A 22776-nucleotide genomic window follows, 5' to 3' on the forward strand; every position below is an offset into this window, starting at 1 on the left:
ATGCTGCTACTGTTCATGAAGTAATAGGCTACTAGAGTTAGAAATTGTATCTATTTTAAAATACTGAAAGTTATGAGATTATTCATTTTAAGATCTATTTTATCATGTTGGAAAGTGAAAGTTATCTATGGTATATCTTGAATGCCATGGATATGGTATTCTGTTAAAAATGTATGTTCCTTTTTTTATTATTTTATTTAAGCTTTATTATTTTTTATAGGGTTTTATTTATTTTTTTTATATTTCATATTTTAATATAATTGTCTTGAGAATTATACTCATGTATTTAATAAACGTGATTTAATTATACGTGTTTGTGTTTCTGATTTAATTTATAGACCAAAAAGAAGACATCTAAAAAACAAGAAGAACCATCAACTTCCAAACAGAAGGGTACTGGAAAAAGAGGTAGAGGAAGTAAGAAATAATACTGTGTAAATTAGCTTTTGTTATTGCCTACTTATTTTTAATGTACTTGTGAAAATTTTTACTATCTGTTACTTGTAATACTTATTGCTCGTTAACCAACTTACAAGGTCTTAGCATTTGGCTCTTTTTCATTAATTTGATACGACTGTTGTTGGATTATTTTAAATAAAAATACAATTTATATTACTTTTTTAAATATATTTATTTATTTTATACCTTAAATTTTTAATCAATGAAGTGAAGGAGCCTATTATTTTTAAAATATGGTAACATATTTCTCTTCTTTTTTTTACTACCTCCATCCGCTTCATTCCTACTTATGATGTGATGCTTCCCTGAATCAGTACATCATGATCCTGTTTTCGTCTTACTTTTCCATGTAATTTAAATCCATTCTGTACTGTCTCATGTAATAGTTAAAAGTTAAATGTTAGATATATTTAATACTATTTTTAGTAATTTTGTTTAAACAAAATTCTCACCAAAACATTATTAAAGAGTGCAAAATTATCTTAAATATTCTGTGCGTGTATCATTGCTTATTAAAATTTTCAAATCACAAACATTCTATTGCTTTTAGATTGTTTGCTATCTTTCATCGAATCCAAAAAAACATTCAGAATTCCCCCATCCTAGTGCATTATTTTATTGTTTCACAGTGAAGAGTTTTAATTAAAAATTATGCATATTAAAGTGTAAATTTTTTTACACCTCTTAATTAACTCCTGAAAGTGTAGATCAACATTATAGGAACCATGAATTGTGGTTTAATTAAAGTATAATGAAAGTAACTGTTATTGTTCTATGTTCTAAGAGTCCAGGTTCAGTCTTCTTTGGATTTGACTTTTTTTCATTTTACTAATATCTCATAAGGTTTAATCCTTATTGGCTGATAAAGTTTACTGATAAGCTTATTTTACTCATAAGTAAATTTTCCAGATAATTTTTTTTTTACTGGCTTCGGATACTTTGGTTATAGACATAGTAATTTTACCTACCATTTTATTGTAATTGCTTAAATTTTTAATGATTTATAATTATGTAAATGTAACAGTATGTCTAAAAAAATTGAGAAGGTTAAGTATCTAGAAACTAAGAAATTTTTTTAGAATTAAATTGAACATTTATTCTGGAATATATTGAGTTACTCTGAATTCACTATCAAAAGAGTAAAGTAATTATGTTATATTTTTATGTTTTTTTACCTGAAATTTCAGGAGACTTAAGTTAGTAAAACTAAATTATAATTTACACTAGGAGGAGAATTCTGCAGCGGCACACTGCTAGAAACAGCTTGTCCAAAAACTTAATTTCTTTCATTTCATGTTGAAATTATTCTGTTCCTCGTATAAGTTGCTTAGCAGATTTGTTAGTACTTTAATCACATAAATTCTTACACTGTAATAACCGCAAGAATGTTCAAAAGTAATATACATTTTATAACTTGAATTATTGTCATCTTCACTACTGTCAAGAAAATCAAATTACCAATTTCATTTTCACTAAATTTATAAATACAAAAAAATCAGTAAAATGTCACTTTCATTTAACAATTCATCTTATATTTATAATTTTTAAATAAATAATTATACGTGAAATTACATACATGAAATTTTAGGTTAGTTTTTGCCATCAAGAACGTTTACATTGTCATTTTTAATACTCTTGTCACATCTATTATACATACATATTGATAAAAGTTTACTTAATCATAATAAGAAAAACAAAGAATATTTTGCATATCTTGATGTGCTTCTGGAAACAAAGTGTAAAAGGAATAAATAAAGGATGCTTTTTCAACAGTTGTTGTTTCCAAAGTTAAAGTTCATGCTTACATAAGTATTTAATGATTCCTCTCTTTCAGTGAATAAAATAAAGATAATTTTACAAAACAATATAATATGAATTTTATTAGATTTATAAGAAGTTAAAAAGATTAAGTAAATTAATTTTTAAGAATAATATGATTCTTAAATTCAATAAAAGTAAATTTTTATTTTGGTATTTATGCTGGGTGTGGGTTTTGGTTAACAGATTTTAAATCCAGTTAATCAGCTATTTTGATTATTCATTGTTCTCACATCTTGTTATAAAAAAAATTGTGGAACAGCTACCTGCTTTTCCTTTTTCTATATTAAAAAGTAGATAAATTGTATGCTAGAATACATTCATGTATAACAATATTTATGAATTTTACTGTAAAAAAAAAAATGCTCAACCTCTATATAGTAAAAAAATAAAAATCTTTTACTTGCTGTAATTTAAAAAAAAGAAAAGAGAATTATAGAGAATTACAAATTTTGTAAAACTTTTTAGTTTGGAAATGAAGAAAAATATTTTAGATGTTGCAGAACTTTTTTTTAAGCATATACTGAAGATTTCATAGCATATAGGTAGATTAAAAAACATAATATCTTAAAATTGATATAGCAAAATATAATTTCATTCTGTTACTGTTATTGCTACCACCATCAAATGTAACTCTCTACGTTAATGTAAAATATAAAAAAAAAAATTCAGTTTTATCTGAAAATGAATTTTATTATTTAAGTAAAAAAAGATTCTTAATTGAAAGTGTATTTGATCCTCATTTGGATTAGTGTTTTTTTTTATTTGTATTACCTTTTGTCTGAAGTGATCTTTTATTAATAGTATTAATTTTCTTTCAATGTATAATGGGGAATTCTGTTTTATCAATCAGTTTTTTACCACCTTATTCATAGTTCAGATATTTGAATGAATGTTCTTAGTTCACTGTTTGAGCGTGTCTTTTTCTACACGTTTAGTCACATTTTATTCAAAAATCAAAAAAATTATGTGTATTCTATAAACCCCTTTGAAAATTGTCTTCATAATGTCATAGCTATATTTTAATTTTTGTAGTTTTTAATATTTTTAAATCATGCAATTTAATTTGTAAGTTTTAAATATCAATTTTGCATGCAAGTTCTCAAACCATTTTAAAGTAATATTTATAAAGTACGTTTGATAAGTTATTTAAATTTTCCAAATTCTTGTGTTTTCAGCAAAATGTTCAGAATTATAATTGTGGTTTGATATATGCCCCTTCTATAATACAACAAATTATAAAATGAAATTTAAAATAAACTTATTAAGTTAACTAAATTAAATAAATAAAATGAAACAACAGCAGATGTAAAAAATGTATCAGTGAATATGATGTTAGTATAAATTAATTGCTTTTGAAAATCTTTCAATTATTGAATACTAGTAAGTAGAGTGAATTACTGTAAGAAAGCGAAGTAGTTTATTACATTTAATAATTACATAGTTGATAATTATTAATTATATAGTTGATAAATAAATAATAATTACATAGTTGATTCTAATCTTTTGTTAACATATTGAATTAACAAACATGATAAGTTTCTAACTATATGTCAGTAATAAACTGACATGTTGAGCAAAATACCTCTCAATTTTATATTTGAATTATCTGTCCAAGGCTCTTTTACCCTCTCTGCCACTGAGAAATTATTTTTTTTACAAAGGGAAGCTGAAATGTAATGCATACTGGAATGTAACAAGAGAATAAAATGTTCAAAGCAACAGATCCTTCCACCTTGTAGTTTCATGTACCTACTAATAATATTCCAAAACTCATAATAGTAAAGAAATATAATCCATTTCAGTTTTGTTTCATACATTAAATAAGTAATGATTTAATTAGAGATAAATTGAATCATTACTTTTTAAACATCTACTCTCAAAAAAATTAAAAACTACATCTTAGGAAATCGTACATGTATTTGAAAATTAGTTTTACTTCTGAATTCATAATTGCCAGAGGAAAAATACAGGAATATAAAGAGATGAAAAGAGAGAGTTTTATATCTGAGATACCCACATTTTGAAAGCTTATTTATATAGACGTTAAAACATGTTTTATTTGTATCTGTAAAACAAAAATTAGAGATCTGATACTTATTATCTGCTACGTCTTTAGAGAACTATAAAAGAAAAACAAAACTATTGTAAAAAATAAATAATGCTTTCATAATATATAATTAAGTAAAATAAGAAAGATTATATATAAATCAACTTTAAACTTCACAGTAATATTTAAATGATTATTAATCACATATTAAATATTATAAATTACTAATAAATCTCACATAAAACATTCAATAGCTTCTCATATTCTTAACTAACAACACATCAGAGGATGTGAAAACATCATTATATATCGTATTAATAGGTGTCGGAGTTTACTTTTAAATAAACAAAATGATTTACTAGTGGCAGGGAGGGAAAAAAAGCCTTGGAGAGATAATTCAAATATAAAAACTGATAGATAGTTCATTCAATATGTCATTTAAAAAATGACATATCTGTACTGCTCTCTCTCTCTCTGCTATTGGGAAATTATTTTGTTTTACAAAGAAAAGTTAAAATATAATGCACACTGGAACATAATGAAGTGAACAAAATGTTCAAAGCAACAGATCCTGCCATCTCATAGTTTCATACCCTTATTACAGGTATTCCAAAACTCATTGACCAATGCCCTCTCATCTTCTATTAGTTGCCATTGTTATGGAGAGTTAAATAAACCTGCTATATAATTGCATTTGAAACAACATGCAGTGATTGAATTTTTAACTGCAGAAAAAATCGCTAGCAATATTCATTGTTGTTTAAATTCCATTTATGGTAATGAAACTTGATTTTACGGTGAGAAGGTGGACAAAAAGATTTTGTGCATCAGGAGCTGGTAAAGCAAATGTTGAAGATGAACTGGCAGTAGTCGACCAGTTTCTGTGACTGATGAGAAGCACCAAAAGGAGATTGATCAATTGATTCAAAATGACCAGCTCATAAAATTTGTACACAGTGGAGGCCATCCAAACTTACAGAAAAGAACAAACAAAAACTAAGAAGGATTTTGTGAACAGTGCTTCTGAAATGTTATCTTGACAAGAGAGATGACTTCCTTTTCAGTGTTGTGACAAAACTTGGGTCCATCATTACGATCCAGAAGAAAAATAATAGAGCATGGGATACCAAGAGTATGGTTTGCCTCATTCAAAACACATCCCTCTGAAAAGAATTTTCTTGACAGTGTTATGGGATTCCAAACCTGTATGTGACTGACTACTTGGAAGTTGGGTCGATTGTAAGTTCTCTGTGATACATAGAGATGTTAAAACCCCTGAGGAGACATGTTTGACAATCTACAGAGCTGATAATTCTACATGAAAATGCTCAGCCACATACATCATGAGCAACTGTCGAGACTCTTGTGAAGTTGAAATTTGAACCTACCTTTTTCACACCTCCGTATTAACCAGATTTGGCTCCCTGTGACTTTCACTTCTTTCTGTAACTAAAACCGAATATTAAGGGTATACATTTTACCATGGGTGATGAACTGAAGTACGCAAAGTGAGATCGTGGATCAAGGAAAGACCACCAGCATTCTTCATTTACAGAATGAGAAAACAGGTCACTGTTGGGAGAAATGTATAGTTGTAAATGATATCCACATAGAAAAATAAATGTAAATTTTTGTAGGAAATAAACATACTTTTTTGGAATATTTACTTTATCTGAGTTATGAACAACTGTGCATAACATTTGAGCCATGCCTCAAACATTTGTAATTCTGTTGACCTCTTTTTTCCTGCAAAGAAGAAGAAACTTACTACTCTTATCATTCAAAGAAAGTTGAGCTAACATTTTTTTTTAATTAGGTGACTTACCATTCTCATATTATCACCAATTAGAAGATGAGTTATCTAAGAATATAGTTGTTAATCATATTGTCAATCATCTTGTTAACATTATGTTGTTAATCATAAAATTAAAACTGTTTATTTCTATTTATAGTTATGTTTTTTTTGAGATTGGATTTCCAAAAGTGCAACTAAATATTATAAGTGGAGTTTGGAACCCTATGTTTCAGACCAATTAAATACTGTTAATTGTGCATGATAATCATATTTATACGTATTACAATCAAATAATTTGATGAGGAAATAAATTAATTTTAACACTTTATATATATTTTTTTATTCAGTGAAGTTTATAATTGTATAGCAAGATAGTAATATAAAATAATAATTCATGAACATAGCATAAATTTACATAAATAAGATAAATGTTTATTTGGAATTATAATGAGTTATTACTGACATAGTATTGATAAATAATTTATTAGATACCTATCTATTTAATAGATGAAATGATATGTTAACAGACTTTACAGATGCACGTTATTAGATGTAATAATATGAGAATAAGTTGTAACTTTAAACTTATCACAACTTGTTACTTGATGATTTCATGACTTAAGTTATTATGTATCAGATATGATATCATGAGTTTCCTTGTTATCTATCAGAAATATTTATATTCTTCCTTTATTATTTAAATATTTGAAAACCTTGAAAATTTTTTTATTATGTTAAATTATTTTCCATTTACTGTTTATAAATCTGATCCACTAAAATAATACTATCTTTCAATTTTAATGACATTTAAATTTTGGTTTAATTAAAATATTAATATGTTACATTTATCTGAGTTTATGTGTAATGGAATGATCGTAGTAATGTGTAACTTTTAGTTTGGTCATTTATTTAACAATTTGTATGTATTAATGGTATCTTCAGCTATGTGATAGACTGATATATTACTATAATAACTTCAATTTTCATTCCCCACTATTGAATTTATTCTTCATTAATAAGCATACCAACCTACTCAGAAAATGGAATTATTTTTACTACATTAGAGATTAAATGTATTCATGCAGATTATAAACTGGAACGAAATAAACTTTATTATACAAAGCTAAAAGTATATTTCGTTATTGATAATGTCATATTTTCTTTCTGATAATATTACTATTTCTCTTACTATATCACATATCTTACTCCTGTCAATTTTTGATTTTATTTTATAACTGTAAAATCAAAATATTTCTTAATTATTTAATTGTCAATTACACCTACTTCCTATTAGTAAAAATTAAAAAGTTATTAAATTAAGATGCAGTTACACAATCTTTGAAGAATATTTCCCAGTGTTCACAGAACTGATGTTGATATCAGTTCTTTTTAATTTAATTAGCCGTTTTTAATTTCCCTTCTTGACATTCAGAATTAACAACACATTCTATTAATGGTGGCACTTTACATGAGCATTCTGTACATTCCTCTGGACCTCTTACTTTCCGACCAATTTCTACAGTTGAATTTCCAAATTTACACGTGGGTGTGTTATCTGAAATTAAAAGAATATCAATTTTTTACTTATCATATAGAAATAATATTAAAATTGCATGGTTCTGTAGTCCACGTGTAATATAGACTTAGTAACTTATATATTATGTAAATTATTAAGACATCCTATAATCATGTTTATTTCCTTGATGAGCATTTTTACTCCCAGTTATAATAGGTATGTTAAAACAATTAATTTATCTTCAACTGATGTTTTTATTTTAAAAATTCCAGCATCTATCATCAAAAAGTACATAAGACAACTAAATTCTACATCCTAGTAATTCAGAAAAAACTGTAATGTTATACTAATGTGAATAATACATCTTTTTTTTAAATTCGTAACAAAATTGTGAATTGTATATACTTTTTTAAATGATTATTAATAATTTAAAAAAGAAAACAGTAATCAATGAGAAAACATATTTGTACTTGATGATAATGCAGTTATAAATAAAAATATCAGTTGAATATAGCTATTTTAGGAGTCAATAAAAAATTAACAAAACAATGTAGCACACATTGATCTTTTTCAAACATTAATGAAGGTGCTAGAGTTACTGATGACCTTTAATGAATACACTGGCAATATGTAATAACTGGGAGGGATTTTCAGTTGAAAAGTTGCTACAGTGCAGAAGAGAGCAAAGTGCGTACTATGGTTTCATGAAAGTGGATCTGTTATTTTTGTTCACTGACATGAACAAGTGTTTTCGTTAGTACAGCTGTGATCCTCATAATAAAAATTATTAAACATTGGTATCAGCAGTTTCTGGTAGAACTCCCATTGCTGAGGAAGTTGTGGATTGAATAAGAGAAACCTTTTAGAGAAGCCCAGGTAAATGGACTCATAGTGCAAGTTTGGAATTGGTAATACTATGATTGACAGTGGTGAAGGTTCTGCAGTAGCACCTATAACTACTTTCATAAAAAATTATATTGGCGCATGCAATTGAAGATGACCCTGTTAAAGTTAACGTGGTTGATAAATAACGCCGTTACAATTTTGCCATGGACATTCTAGAAAAGTGAACGAAGATAAAGCATTTTTAGAAAAAGTAATCTTCTCTGACAAAGCTACCTTTCGTGATTCTGGTCACATTAACAATCATAAGTGACTATTTGGGTTAGTGAGAACTGTCATGTCATTTAACAAAAACAATGCGATAGCCCAAAAATTAACGTTTGGTGTGCGTTATGAAGTGATCAGACAAATCTTCTTCGCTGAGCCAGTGGTTGCTTAGGACTATTTACAGTAGCATATAAATAAATCCGAACGCAGTTGTTGTTTAATATAAAATAATTAGAAAAAAGACCTTTACAATTTGTGAATATATTAATTAATGTCTTTGTTAATTTTGGTTTCTTCATCATGAAACCATACTGATATTGTTTTAATGAGGACCATTTTTGTGGTAAAATTCACTTTTAAGCGTCATTTTTTTAATATTGTGTAAAGATTTTCAATTTGGTTTAAGTCTGGGGAGTTACCTGGGCCACAGGAGCAGTTTAATGTTTCGTTCTTGAAAACATTTTTCCACTTTTTGGCAGTATGGCATGGCGCCAAATCTTGTTGGAACACTCCATTGCCTTGTGTGAATTTATTTTGAAGTTGTGTGTTACAACCCTTTCCTTCAGAATCTTAATATATCCATCACTTTTCAACATACAATTTACTGGAATTAATGAACAAGGACCTTCAAATGTAAAACAACTCCAAACACTTTTCCTGGGGATGTTTAACTGATTGTTGAATTTGAGCCAGTGATATATTTTTATTTGATGCTTTTCTAATATATGGAAACCTGTGCCTCAGAACATAAAAATGTGACTCGGAAAACATAACATTTTTCCAATCTTCTTTGGTCCAGTTAGCATGTACTTTGGCCCACAATAGCTTTTTTCACATTTCTGCTGTTAAAAGCTGCCGTACAAGATTTCCATCCAGCTGCTAGAAGTCAGCGTCTGATAGTTGTCATGTGTAAATCTGTTCCAGTGCTGCTAATTCTCAATTTATGTCCACAGCAGATAATTTTGGATCAAATTTATTTTTTCTCACTAATAACCAATACTGTGATTGTCTTTCCTTTGAGATGAAAAGGAACCAGTTTCTTTAGATCTAAAAAAAATAATATTCACTGTCCCTAGTCCACCACACTCAGAAGCTATTTGTCATTGTACCATACTGGTAAGTTCACAAAGAAAAGGAATTTTTGAATGCTTTCTTGGAGTTGCCCATTATTATATATTCAAGATACACAGAACAAAAGATACGAAAATATGATTTTGTAATAAGAAATGAAATAATCTTTGACATAACATGAAAATTGTTAAATAACCAAAGAACAATTACCTCACATTATACAGAGAACTAAAAGAATGGGTGTGGTCAAGCAGTGTAGCCACAATATAGAAATAAACAAAAAATTCATTGTTCAGATTAATTTGCATGCTGCTGTACCCAGACATGTTACAGGAGTATGCAATACCACAAACTGAAAATTGGCAACCCAACATTTACTTCCACTGCTATACTGAGATTTACATGTTAGGGACTAACTGCATGAACAATTTCTTCAACATTGGATTGGATGTATTCCATAACCACCTTGATCCCCTGACATTAAGCAACAAAGGTTGTCAAGATTGATGAACTAAAAAAAAAGAATCTAAGGTATAATTAATTAATTGAAAACTCTATTCTTCATACTGTGCAGCATGAAATTAAATATCATCTAGACATTTTACTCAACACAAAAGGTGCCCATGTGGAACTTGTTTGATGTTAATAAGTGTTGTAAACAAAGCTATTTGAAATGGCCTGTTCAACAATAAAACATGCATGTAAGTATATTGTTTTGTTATTTTTTTTATTAGCACCTAAAATGTGCTGAATAATTTATGATCACCTGTATTATAACACACACTATTTAAATGTTATTCATTATTTATCATAAAATCATTACTAATATATTTATGGTATTTTTTTCTTGAAACAGATAGTTCTATAAATCACTTCAAAAGTTTTTCCATTTATCAATAACTTGTAACGCACTTTGTAGAGCAAAGATTAAATTAGTATTAAAGATGATAATATTGTTTAATAGTTTGTTGATATAATAAAAGAAGTGGAAGGATAGTCAAGCAGCCTTTTAATTAAAAGGCTTTCCAATTTAACAGCATCTTCAATTAACACTTCTGCAATATTGTCAATTTTTTGCTAACTCTGTTAGACACAAATTCACCATCCTTTGATATTCACAAAATAAAATAGAACCCCACTTGATCATCATGAGGTAATAATAAACATACAAAAATACTCAACACAAATATAATCACTTACTAAATGAACAGCACAGTTTACTTTTAAAAGGCTTTTTGATCACAATTGAACTATCTGTGTGCTTAATTAAAAACACTGCCTGCAGTAACATCAGTATATGGAAACATTTTGAAGTAAGTTTTATAAAAACATTTTATTATAAAATTTGGTTCAGTTTGTAGTTAAAAAAATGGTTATATTTCAAATTAATATCATTGCCAGTTATTATCAAGAAGGCAGCGTAACATCTTGTTAATAAAAAAAATTGAAGTTGGATTCAAAATAATGCACAGTAATTTAGAATTGAATGGAATATTATTTTTCTACTATATACATTTTCATAATTTTGTAATAATCTGTTGGTTGACTTATATTTTCATAATTAATATGTACTTTTATTATTAGGGACATTATTGCTTTACTAAAATACAATTCAGTGAATTTTGTCAACTTATAGCTATTAGTAAAAAAATCGTTTTTCCTCTAAATAACTGAATATTACTTATTAAAGTGTATAAACAGACGAAATGATTCCAGAACCGATTTAAACTTTTCTCCATACTTAAAATCTCAATTGAGAAAATCAGTTCGCGCCTCCACGTTGATTCGTCATGTTAGAAACGTGGAGATTTCTACTGGTGAACTAAATCGGAATCACCTCTCTGGATCACATCCAGAGTTGTAACTCAGGAATTTATTCCCACCCAAGGCTGACTTGCCTTTGAAAGTCAAATATGGAAGGTCTTTTAAGAAAAAATCCACCGTCTGTTAAATACCAGAGAAGGCTGCATTCGGATCCGGTGGGCAGCTTCTTAAAAGATAACAACGAATCGGAGTGTTTGGAAACATCCAAAAACAACACAACTTCAAAATTGAGGATAAAACACAAGCAAATAAACTACATTGCCACTCACAACATTAATTCTCTAACTCAACCCGGCAAACTAAAAACTGTAACAGACATAATGGACAAACAAAAAATCCTAATCGCAGGACTTCAAGAAATGAGAAACACCGATCAAGAGCCGTTTGAATCTCAGGGTTACAGAATTTACAAAGGAATCCCCGGGAAACGTGTGATGAAGAAATGCCCACAGTTCAGAACAGGATTTGCAATCAATCTTAAAATAATTGACTCAGTCGTAGAATTTAAGTCTTACTCCCCCAGGATTTCAACCTTAACCCTAAAATCAGCCAATAAATTCTACACCATAATAAATGTCCATGCTCCCACCAATGACAAAAACAATCTTAAAAAAGATAGAGAAGAGATGGACAAATTCTGGGAACTTCTTGACCAAACTGCAAACAACATAAATAAGACCCACACCAAGATTTTAATAGGGGACTTTAATGCCCAACTTGGTTAAGAACGAAGATATCGTGATATTATTGGAAAATGGCATGCCCAGAATAAAACTAACAAGAACGGCCAAGGACTTGTCGAATTTTGCAGAAACCATAATATGATCTCAAAATCCACCTATTTTATGAGAAAACCAAACAAATTGAAGACTTGGAAACACCCAGATTGGAAAAAAGGGGAATGGCAACTCGATCATGTTTGTATGGACCGGAATTATCTCAAGGAGATTTATAATGTAAAAGTCTTGAGAGGAACAGATACTGGATCGGACCGTTACTTAATTAAAGTTAAAATAAAATTCACCTCGCATAAAAAGAAAAAATCCCAACCTAAAAACAAAAGAGCTTATGATCCACATAAATTAATAAGCAATGCCATCTTTGAAGAAACAACAAAAAAAATCAAATTAACTAATAATTTAAAAGAATTGACATCCCAACTGAAAGAAATAGCTGAAGAACTAGCCCCTATAAACCCAAGAAAAAAACACCAATGGTGGAATGAAGAATGTGACAAAGCATTCAAAGACTGACACCTGGCTTGGATCAACCACCAAACCCAGAAAACTGAAGAATCTAACCATGAATTCACCAAACAAAGGAAAATAACTCAGAAAATTATAAGAGGAACCAAACAACAAGCCCAAAAAAACTTGATTCAGCAAATAGAAGAAAGTTCCAAGAAAACTAACTCCCAAGACTATTATAAAATTTTTGGTCAGGCTCTTCAAAGATATGAACCACCCACCCTTATGCTGGGAGGAAAAAAAGGAAATATGGCCCACACCAATAAAGAAAATGCTGAAATTTTGGCAGAAACCTTCAATAGACTCCTCAACTGTGTCGACCCCCCAGAGCTTTTTGAGATTGACACTGAAACTCCAGTTAAAACTTCACCAGTAAATATCAACCCGCCAACAATTCAAGAAGTTCTCGCAGCCTTAAATGAAATAAAAAACTACAAAGCAAGCGGAGAAGACCAGCTTTTTGCAGAACTCTGGAAACACTCATCAGTTTATTCAGTCAGAACTTCCCTACATCTATGCCTCGTGAAAATATGGAACGAAGAAAAACTTCCAGAACACTGGACCACAGCCCTCATTCATCCATTACATAAAAAAGGGGATAAAACTAATCCGGAAAACTACAGGGGCATATCTCTTCTGGATTGCACATACAAAATCCTGTCGAGAATCATATACAACCGATGCAAAGACCAACTTGAACTGGAACTTGGAGAATACCAAGGGGGATTTAGGCCATGGAGAGTTTGCCCGGAGCAAATAATATCTTAAAACTTATGATGGACTTATATAAAAGATGGAAAAAACAACTAATAATCACCTTCGTCGACTTTAAAAGGGCTGATGATTGTATACACTGACCATCCATGCTGAATATTCTGAGAAACCTGGGCCTTCACCCTAAACTCGTAAACATGATAAAATTAACTTTAACCAATACCCAGTCCAGAGTGAAATTCAGAGGTGAACTCTCTCAACCCTTCTACATAAAAACTGGATTGAGGCAAGGAGACGGCCTCTCACCACTCCTTTTTAACTGCGCCCTCGAATTTGTCATGAGAAAATGGTATGAAATAAATCCCAAAAATATAAAAATGGGTACTAAGAAAAACTCCATCACACTAAATTGCCTAGGATTTGCAGATGACCTCGCTGTTTTAGCAAATAATATTCAAGAAGCCAAAACACAAATCATGAGCTTTCAAAACCTAGCACAAAAGATAGGGCTTCATATCTCTTTCGAAAAAACTGAACTAATGGCCATAGATCCTCTGGTAATAGAGCACATTACGGTAAACAATCATAAAATTAAAATAGTAAAACAATTTAAATATCTAGGGGAAATAATAACTTATAATTTAAATGAAAAAGTGACATGACAAAACAGGACAAATAAAATGATTAAATCCCAAAAATTAACTTGGTCCACATTAAACAAAAAATGCCTTTCTGCTAAAATAAAACTTAAACATTATAAAACTGTAGTTCAGCCAGAAGTCACCAACGGAAGCGAGGCCCTTTTCAAAATCACTCAGAAAAACCGAATTTATAAAATTCTGAAAATAGAGAGGAGAATTGTCAGAACGTGTATCAATAAAAAACACCAAAAAGAAGGCCAATGGTGGATTGTGCCAAATGAGGTGGTGTATCGAGAAATAGAGCCTGTTACTGATACTATGCGGAAAAAAAGAATCTCTTTCTTTGGTCATCTCATAAGGACACCGGAAACAAGACTGTCAAGAAATATCATTGAAAAGCTCTGGTTCCAAAAGCTAGAAGTAGGATGGATCAAAGAAATTAGAGAAGATATGAAAGAATTGGGAATTTCCCTGACTGACCTACAGAATAAAACTGGAAAAATTACAAAGCTAAAAGACAAAAGCATTAGATTTAAACAAAAGACAGACAAACGACAAAATACAATGAAGAGGGTGTTTACGGATGAAGAAAAGAAAGCAAGATCTGAACGGATGAAGAAATACTGGGCAGCTCAAAAGAGTAAAATAACACACTTTTCTCAGAAAAGATCCAACTAAAATTGACTTAAGTGGTCCCATGTTGGCCGTAAAAGCATAATAATAATAAAAGTGTATAAACAGGTTTATTGAATAAAATAATATCACCAATACTAAAGTAGTTTTTTTTTGTTTGTTTTATGGTTGCTGTAATCTAATTAATATATTTATTTTCCTTATGAACTTAAGTAGAATGAATTGGAAAATTAAATTTCTAATATAAATAAAACAATTACAATTTTTGTATAATTTTCTAGTTAGCCCATTACAATACAAAACTCAAATTGAATTGTGTTGATCACAGTGTTCAGGTGTGAAAAATTGATTTTGGGATAATTATTACTATTAAGCTGGCAGATAAAATATATTAAAAATTTTAAGTTTTTTTCATAAATACTTAAAGTAATAAGTTATATTATATTATAATCATTTTTGTGTTAGATATTATGTATGTAGGTCATCCTGATGCACTTGCACAGTTTACTGATAATTTTAAATTATACGTTAAGAAGTGCGATTATCACAGTTTGTTTTCTTATCAGTGTAAAATCCTGTTATAAGAAATTACATTTTGTATAATTTTAACCAAAATTGTTGAAACTCTTAACTGATAAAAGGACATGTTTAATATGCAAGAATGCCCTTTATATGATCCTTAAATATATATTAAGGATTTAATATGTGTTTTTTTTTTAAATATAAATGTAAAATTACAAATTAGTATCTTTTGTTTCAGTAGTAAATGAAAATATAATTTTGCATTTTCCAAGATTTATATAAAGTACACCCAGGATACCTAGCAGACATTTTGTGTTAATAAATAATTTGCACCTTCTATTCTAAATATACATGGTGAGCAACATAAAACCAAACCCATAATGTAACCACTGCAGAATCTGTAGGTTATGTTGGTATTAAATTTTATGAATGATACAGATAAATTTAAATAAGAAAAACATAAAATGTAATTTAAATGTTGTATTTATTTACCTTATTGCTACAGAAGATGTTAAAAATGACCACCCTGGTCATCGATGCACTTTTGTGCTTGACTGATCATATTGAGAGTTGTCTGACACAAAATGTTGTCAATTTACATTGATTTCTGGTTGAATGTTCACCTTCAGATTATGTTCTGTAAATTAACATGGTCAGATGAATGAAACCATGCTTCATCTGACATGAAATACAACATCAGGTTTATCTGTCCACCAACAATGTTTTCAAGAAGCCAGTTGCAATAATTAAGTCATTTCGGGTTGTCTGTCTCAGTTGTAATGCAGTATGGTTTCATTTTTAATTCATGAAGAATTTTATGACAAGATCAGTATTTAACTCCAGATTCTTTGGATAACTTGCGTAGTGATTTTTTTGGATGCAGTAATTCTTTCAATATCGGCAATGCCCTGTGAAGTCATACTGGAAAGTGCCTATTTCGTTTTGCATTTGAAACTGAACTGTTGTATGCCATTTTTTAACTAAATTGTGTGTGCTACTCTTTGCTGGGGTACAGGGATTCGGAAATTTTGCTACGAATACTTGACGTGATTTTTCAAACAATCCAGAACGAATATAGGCCTCAACTATAGCTATCCTCTGCTGGATTGAATAAGGCTATTTACATAAACACAAATGCCCTTACAATACTGCACTGCAACAAAACGTATACTACACTGACATGCAACCACCTGACAAACGACAGTAACAGTCAGTAATAAAATATACATCTACTAGTTGCACTAGTTGTGTGAAATTCTTTCATAAATAGTGTTGGGTAGCGGTTTCATTGTGGGTTCGGTTTTATGTTGCTCACTCTATATACACTTTCATTAAACCAACTTAATTTTATTTTAAGAAGTCAGAACATACATCAATCATTTACATTTTTACACAGAAGTATATTTCTGATAGACGATATTGTATTCAGTTTATCTCAAGGGACAGTAGAACAGTAGGTGTGATCAATTAAAAAATGTTTTACAGCTTTTCTTTTATGATTATCTGTGTAACATGAATAATAAGCAAACCCTACTTCAGCCAAATGAGATGAGGATATTTCTGACATGTAAATGAGGTTTAGTCTTGTACAGACTCAGGCCCACCATTCCTGAGATATGAGGTTATTGAACCCCAACCACCAAAGTACACCCACTGTTTAGTATTCAAATTCATATAAAAGCAACTAATGTTTACTAGGATTTGAACCTCAGAACCTTAACTTCAAAAATCAGCTGTTAAACAACTGATTTGCAATGTCAAGTTAACCACTAGACCAGCCCGGTGGAAGTTTTTTTACATTTGACTCGCTTATTTAAAATCATAAAATATTCTTTTTTTTTTCAAGAATCCACACACTGGCAGAGTAATAAAAGGTATTTTACATTTTGTTTATACCTAGATTTATTGACCAAATGTATTGAAATGAGTTTGAATTCAAACTGCGCTCTCTGTTCTTTTACTTGGGTACTTGTGGAAATGATTTATGAAAATAACTTTCTTCATTGCCAATTTCTTTTTACCTTTTTATTCTCAGGATGCTACTCCCTGAGGTGTTCCAGACACACAGGTGTTAACAGAACTATCAGGTTGTAAGGATGCAGTTTACCATTACCTCTTCAACTCTTATACTGCCTAATTTGAAACAGTTAAAACACTCAGCTCAGATTATGTGTTCTTCCCCACAACCTTGTTATAATAGTTTAAAAGTTTCTGTCAATTTAAAACAAATGTTAATATACACATATGTTCTTCTACACTGTTTATCTCATTTTAGCAAGAAAATTTCTGTAAATACAATACACTCATTTAAGCCACCATAAAATATAAATTAAAATTTATATCCTTGTATGGATAGAGTGAAATTGTAATGAACCCCTTTACACAGCACCAAAATGTGGGTGACTCCATACCACTAATTTAAACATCTTTCAAGTTGTTTCTTTGTGGTAGTCATATTAATTAAACCCACTACAATTATACCATTATTAATAGTATATTTAAAAAAAAAAAAAAAAAGGTTTTTTAGTCAATATGATTTTTGGTACAATTTATACATACAAATATTTGTAAAAGATATTATGCACACTTTTTCTAAAAAAAAATCTAATAATTAACAGCAATGGTTTTGTGTTCATACATTTAATTTTTTCAAACAACACAATTTAAATATTGTTTTCTATGGTTAAACTTATTTTCCTTCATATGAGATTCCATTCAGTATTTTTATAACCTCAGTTTACTGGTGTATTGCTTGTATTATTTTAATACCATTTCTGTCAAAATTTGCTATCTGTACTTATCTCTTTTCAGCAATTTAAAATATTGGTTTTACTGTTTTCAACTTTAAAATTAAATTTAATAAATTTAAATGTTTTATAGATATCTGCTTCATACCAGTGATAAAATTAATTTAATATTAAAAGTGAGAATATTTGACTTCTGTATAGTGTAAATTAATTTTTTTTTTTTTTTACATTAAGAAATATTATTTTGTTGATTAAGTGTTATATACACACAGTGGTAGCTTCATTGTTAAAAACTTCATTGGTATTAACACAATAGGCTTACATAAATGTAACTATCACCTTGTGTTTTGGTATTCAATTTTTCAGAAAGTTACAGAAAACTGATGTTATTACTTACCATTTGCTTTTTGAGTAATGGTTGTGGATTCCACTTCAGTTTCTTGTGTTTCATCAGAAGAGGCATGAGCTAAAAAGAATTACATTATTTATATTCAGACACCATTAAGAAATTCTTAAAAATAAGTAATCACTATATTTTTGTATTAGAAAATATTTCAATATAACTTTGTTTTTAAATACATAATTTTTTTTTGTCTTCAGTCATTTGACTGGTTTGATGCAGCTCTCCAAGATTCCCTATCTAGTGCTAGTCGTTTCATTTCAGTATATCCTCTACATCCTACATCCCTAACAATTTGTTTTACATATTCCAAACGTGGCCTGCCTACACAATTTTTTCCTTCTACCTGTCCTTCCAATATTAAAGCGACTATTCCAGGAAGCCTTAGTATGTGGCCTATAAGTCTCTCTCTTCTTTTAACTATATTTTTCCAAATGCTTCTTTCTTCATCTATTTGTCGCAATACCTCTTCATTTGTCACTTTATCCACCCATCTGATTTTTAACATTCTCTTATAGCACCACATTTCAAAAGCTTCTAATCTTTTCTTCTCAGATACTCCAATTGTCCAAGTTTCACTTCCATATAAAGCGACACTCCAAACATATACTTTTAAAAATCTTTTCCTGACATTTAAATTAATTTTTGATGTAAACAAATTATATTTCTTACTGAAGGCTCATTTCGCTTGTGCTATTCGGCATTTTATATCGCTCCTGCTTCGTCCATCTTTAGTAATTCTACTTCCCAAATAACAAAATTCTTCTACCTCCATAATCTTTTCTCCTCCAATTTCACATTCAGCGGTCCATCTTTGTTATTTCTACTACATTTCATTACTTTTGTTTTCTTCTTGTTTATTTTCATGCGATAGTTCTTGCGTAGGACTTCATCTATGCCGTTCATTGTTTCTACTAAATCCTTTTTATTCTCGACTAGAATTACTATATCATCAGCAAATCGTAGCATCTTTATCTTTTCACCTTGTACTGTTACTCCAAATCTAAATTGTTCTTTAACATCATTAACTGCTAGTTCCATGTAAAGATTAAAAAGTAACAGAGATAGGGAACATCCTTGTCGGACTCCCTTTCTTATTACGGCTTCTTTCTTATGTTCTTCAATTATTACTGTTGCTGTTTGGTTCCTGTACATGTTTGTTCAGGATTGTTCTTCTATCTCTGTATTTGAACCCTAATTTTTTTAAAATGCTGAACATTTTCTTCCAGTCTACGTTATCGAATGCCTTTTCTAGGTCTATAAATGCCAAGTATGTTGGTTTGTTTTTGTTTAATCTTCCTTCTAATATTAATCTGAGGCCTAAAATTGCTTCCCTTGTCCCTATACCTTTCCTGAAACCAAATTGGTCTTCTCCTAACACTTCTTCCACTCTCCTCTCAATTCTTCTGTATAGAATTCTAGTTAAGATTTTTTATGCATCACTAGTTAAACTAATTGTTCTGTATTCTTCACATTTATCTGCCCCTGCTTTCTTTGGTATCATGACTATAACACTTTTTTTGAAGTCTGACGGAAATTCCCCTTTTTAATAAATATTACACACCAGCTTGTATAATCTATCAATCACTTCCTCACCTGCACTGTGCAGTAATTCTACAGGTATTCCGTCTATTCCAGGAGCCTTTCTGCCATTTAAATCTTTTAACGTTCTCTTAAATTCAGATCTCAGTATTGTTTCTCCCATTTCATCCTCCTCAACTTCCTCTTCTTCCTCTATAACACCATTTTCTAATTCATTTCCTCCATATAACTCTTCAATATATTCCACCCATCTATCAACTTTACCTTTCATAAAATATATTGGTGTACCATCTTTGTTTAACACATTATTAGAATTTAATTTATGTACCCCAAAATTTTCCTTAACTTTCCTGTATGCTCCGTCTATTTTACCAATGTTCATTTCTCTTTCCACTTCTGAACACTTTTCTTTAATCCACTCTTCTTTTGCCAGTTTGCACTTCCTGTTTATAGCATTTCTAAAATACATAATAGAAAGTAAAATTTTAGTTGTTATACTTTAACTCTGCAAGCAACTTTATTGTACATCTAGTTTTTTTTTAATTAATGAGTGAAAAACACATTTATTTTTTCAAAAAAAATTTTTATTTTAATTTTTGGCATTTTTTCAAAAAAGTCATCTTAGAGTAAAAGTAAAATTCTTGTAATTTATACACACAGAAATTATTTTACATAACAGTTTATTTAGAAAACATTTTTTGGTTAAAACATTACAATTGTTTTAACTGAGATTACTTATTGTGAAATATTTGACAGTTTTAATACTTTTCATTTTTTACAACTGATTATAATTTTGGGAGAAAACTATCGTAAAGCTAAAGTTGTACTTTATTTGCAGCCTTTGATGTTGCTTTTATATATTCACTCTTTTATTCCTTCTGTAATTTGATCTCTTACTTGTCCTTTCCCTTATTCAACACAGAATAACTAAAGGAGATCATCACAACAGATGACTACGTTATAAGTGGATAGTAAAAAAGTAAGAAAAAATAATGGGAAGAAGCAGTAAAAGTTATCTACGATAAAATAATCAACAAAGGAGTGACTGGATCTTGTAGTAAAGTTGATAACCAAAATGTTACAGACTGGATTCATTTATGAACTGGAATTGACTGGAGTAAAGTCAGTTTTGAACTTTATGTAATGAACATATTTTTTATTATTTTTTCCATAAAAATATACAAATTATAATAACAGTAGTATTACTTACCACAATGGAAATTGATTGGGCAACATGAGTTATCTCCAAAATAAACTGGAGCACAATTATCTCTGATGCTTTCTGCATGGTGAATTTCTATTTCACAAAACACTTCTTCACACCAGGGTGATTCTAAACTACCTAAAAAAAAAAAAAAATAATAATTTTTTTTTTAACAGCTTTGCTCATTAAGCACTAATAAATATGTGCAGTGTATAAATTAACTGCATCCAGCATCTTAACTTTGATGATATTTATAAAATCCCTTAGTAAACATGACTTTGGTTGTTTTCAAGATGGTACTCCTTTAGTTGTACCAAGCTATTGCAGAATTAATGGGTTAGTGATAAAGTTATTATCTTAAAATCTTAAAAAATGTTATTGTTGAAATGAACTTTATAATTCAATTTTTACAACTTGCTAGAACTTATCTTTACTTGATTATTTTAGATTAATAACTGGTAATTTTTATATACTGAAATGTCTCGCACCAACCACTTTTCAGAGACAACTGCTAATTGTATTTCTTAGAAAACAGAAAATGTTTGAAATTTACTGTGTTACTATCTTTAGTGTGACAACAGCAAATGTCTGCAATAGTTCATTACCACTTCTACATCATTTGTTTCATCCGATTTAATGCATTAAATATTTTTTATTCAAGACTTTCTTTTTCCTGTTTAACCTCCGGTAACTACCGTTTAGATAATTCTTCAGAGGATGAATGAGGATGATGATATGTATGAGTGTAAATGAAATGTAGTCTTGTACATTCTCAGTTCGACCATTCCTGAGATGTGTGGTTAATTGAAACCCAACCACCAAAGAACACCGGTATCCACGATCTAGTATTCAAATCCGTGTAAAAATAACTAACTTTTACTCAAGACTAGTTGTAATGTTTAGATTACACTCAATTGGATGTATTACTAGCGTGTTATGGAACGATTGAAGATGAAGGTAGAAGTGAAAAAAGAAACAACGAACAAATAAAAATTGATTCCTGCTAGATCAGCAGATAGGAATTGGTATTGATTCAAATTCATTCAAGACAAAGTGTTAAAAGATAAAGACAATGATAAAAGTGATTCTAGAATCACATGCCAGTGACTGTACTTTAGGAGCAAAAGAAACAATGATGGAAGAGGGTGTAGAAATTCTTACTGTTTTCTTCAAATAAAGCTCTAGTTATATTAATTTAGTGTAGCAACTGTGGCATGATTATAGAAAATATTAAGCTAGCTATTTATCTAATGAAGAAAAAGAAGTAATTGAACAGAAGATCTAAGCAAACAGTTGACAGAAGTGTAATAATAAAGAAATTAATTTATTTATCTTTTCCTTTGTAATGCTTATTTTATTATTTATAGCACAGATAATTATTAAATATTATTTTTTGTATTAAAGTTAAAGTATATCAAAATCTATGTTTTTCCCAGATACATTATTAACCAATGTATCTTTATAAGTTACTGGTATTACAATT

At 29.4% G+C, this 22776-nt stretch overlaps 2 protein-coding genes across 2 annotated transcripts in view; one reads left to right on the forward strand and one right to left on the reverse strand.

Moving 5' to 3' along the window:
- Gnf1 (germ line transcription factor 1) overlaps positions 1-630 on the forward strand; it is a 99644-nt gene extending 99014 nt beyond the window's left edge. Inside the window, exon 15 of the mRNA XM_075354941.1 lies at positions 339-630. Within this exon, the coding sequence (XP_075211056.1) occupies positions 339-428 (90 nt within the window). The 3' untranslated portion in view covers positions 429-630. The remainder of the gene's footprint in view (positions 1-338) is intronic.
- Positions 631-6446: 5816 nt separating this feature from the next.
- LOC142318364 (kielin/chordin-like protein) overlaps positions 6447-22776 on the reverse strand; it is a 46884-nt gene continuing 30554 nt past the window's right edge. Inside the window, exons 6-8 of the mRNA XM_075354950.1 lie at positions 21300-21431; positions 18545-18613; positions 6447-7677 (exon numbers count right to left, since the gene is read on the reverse strand). Coding sequence (XP_075211065.1) covers positions 7517-7677; positions 18545-18613; positions 21300-21431 — 362 coding nt within the window. The 3' untranslated portion in view covers positions 6447-7516. The remainder of the gene's footprint in view (positions 7678-18544; positions 18614-21299; positions 21432-22776) is intronic.

Source organism: Lycorma delicatula, chromosome 1, assembly GCF_047948215.1.
Source record: "Lycorma delicatula isolate Av1 chromosome 1, ASM4794821v1, whole genome shotgun sequence".
NCBI classification, from domain to species: Eukaryota; Metazoa; Arthropoda; class Insecta; order Hemiptera; family Fulgoridae; genus Lycorma; species Lycorma delicatula.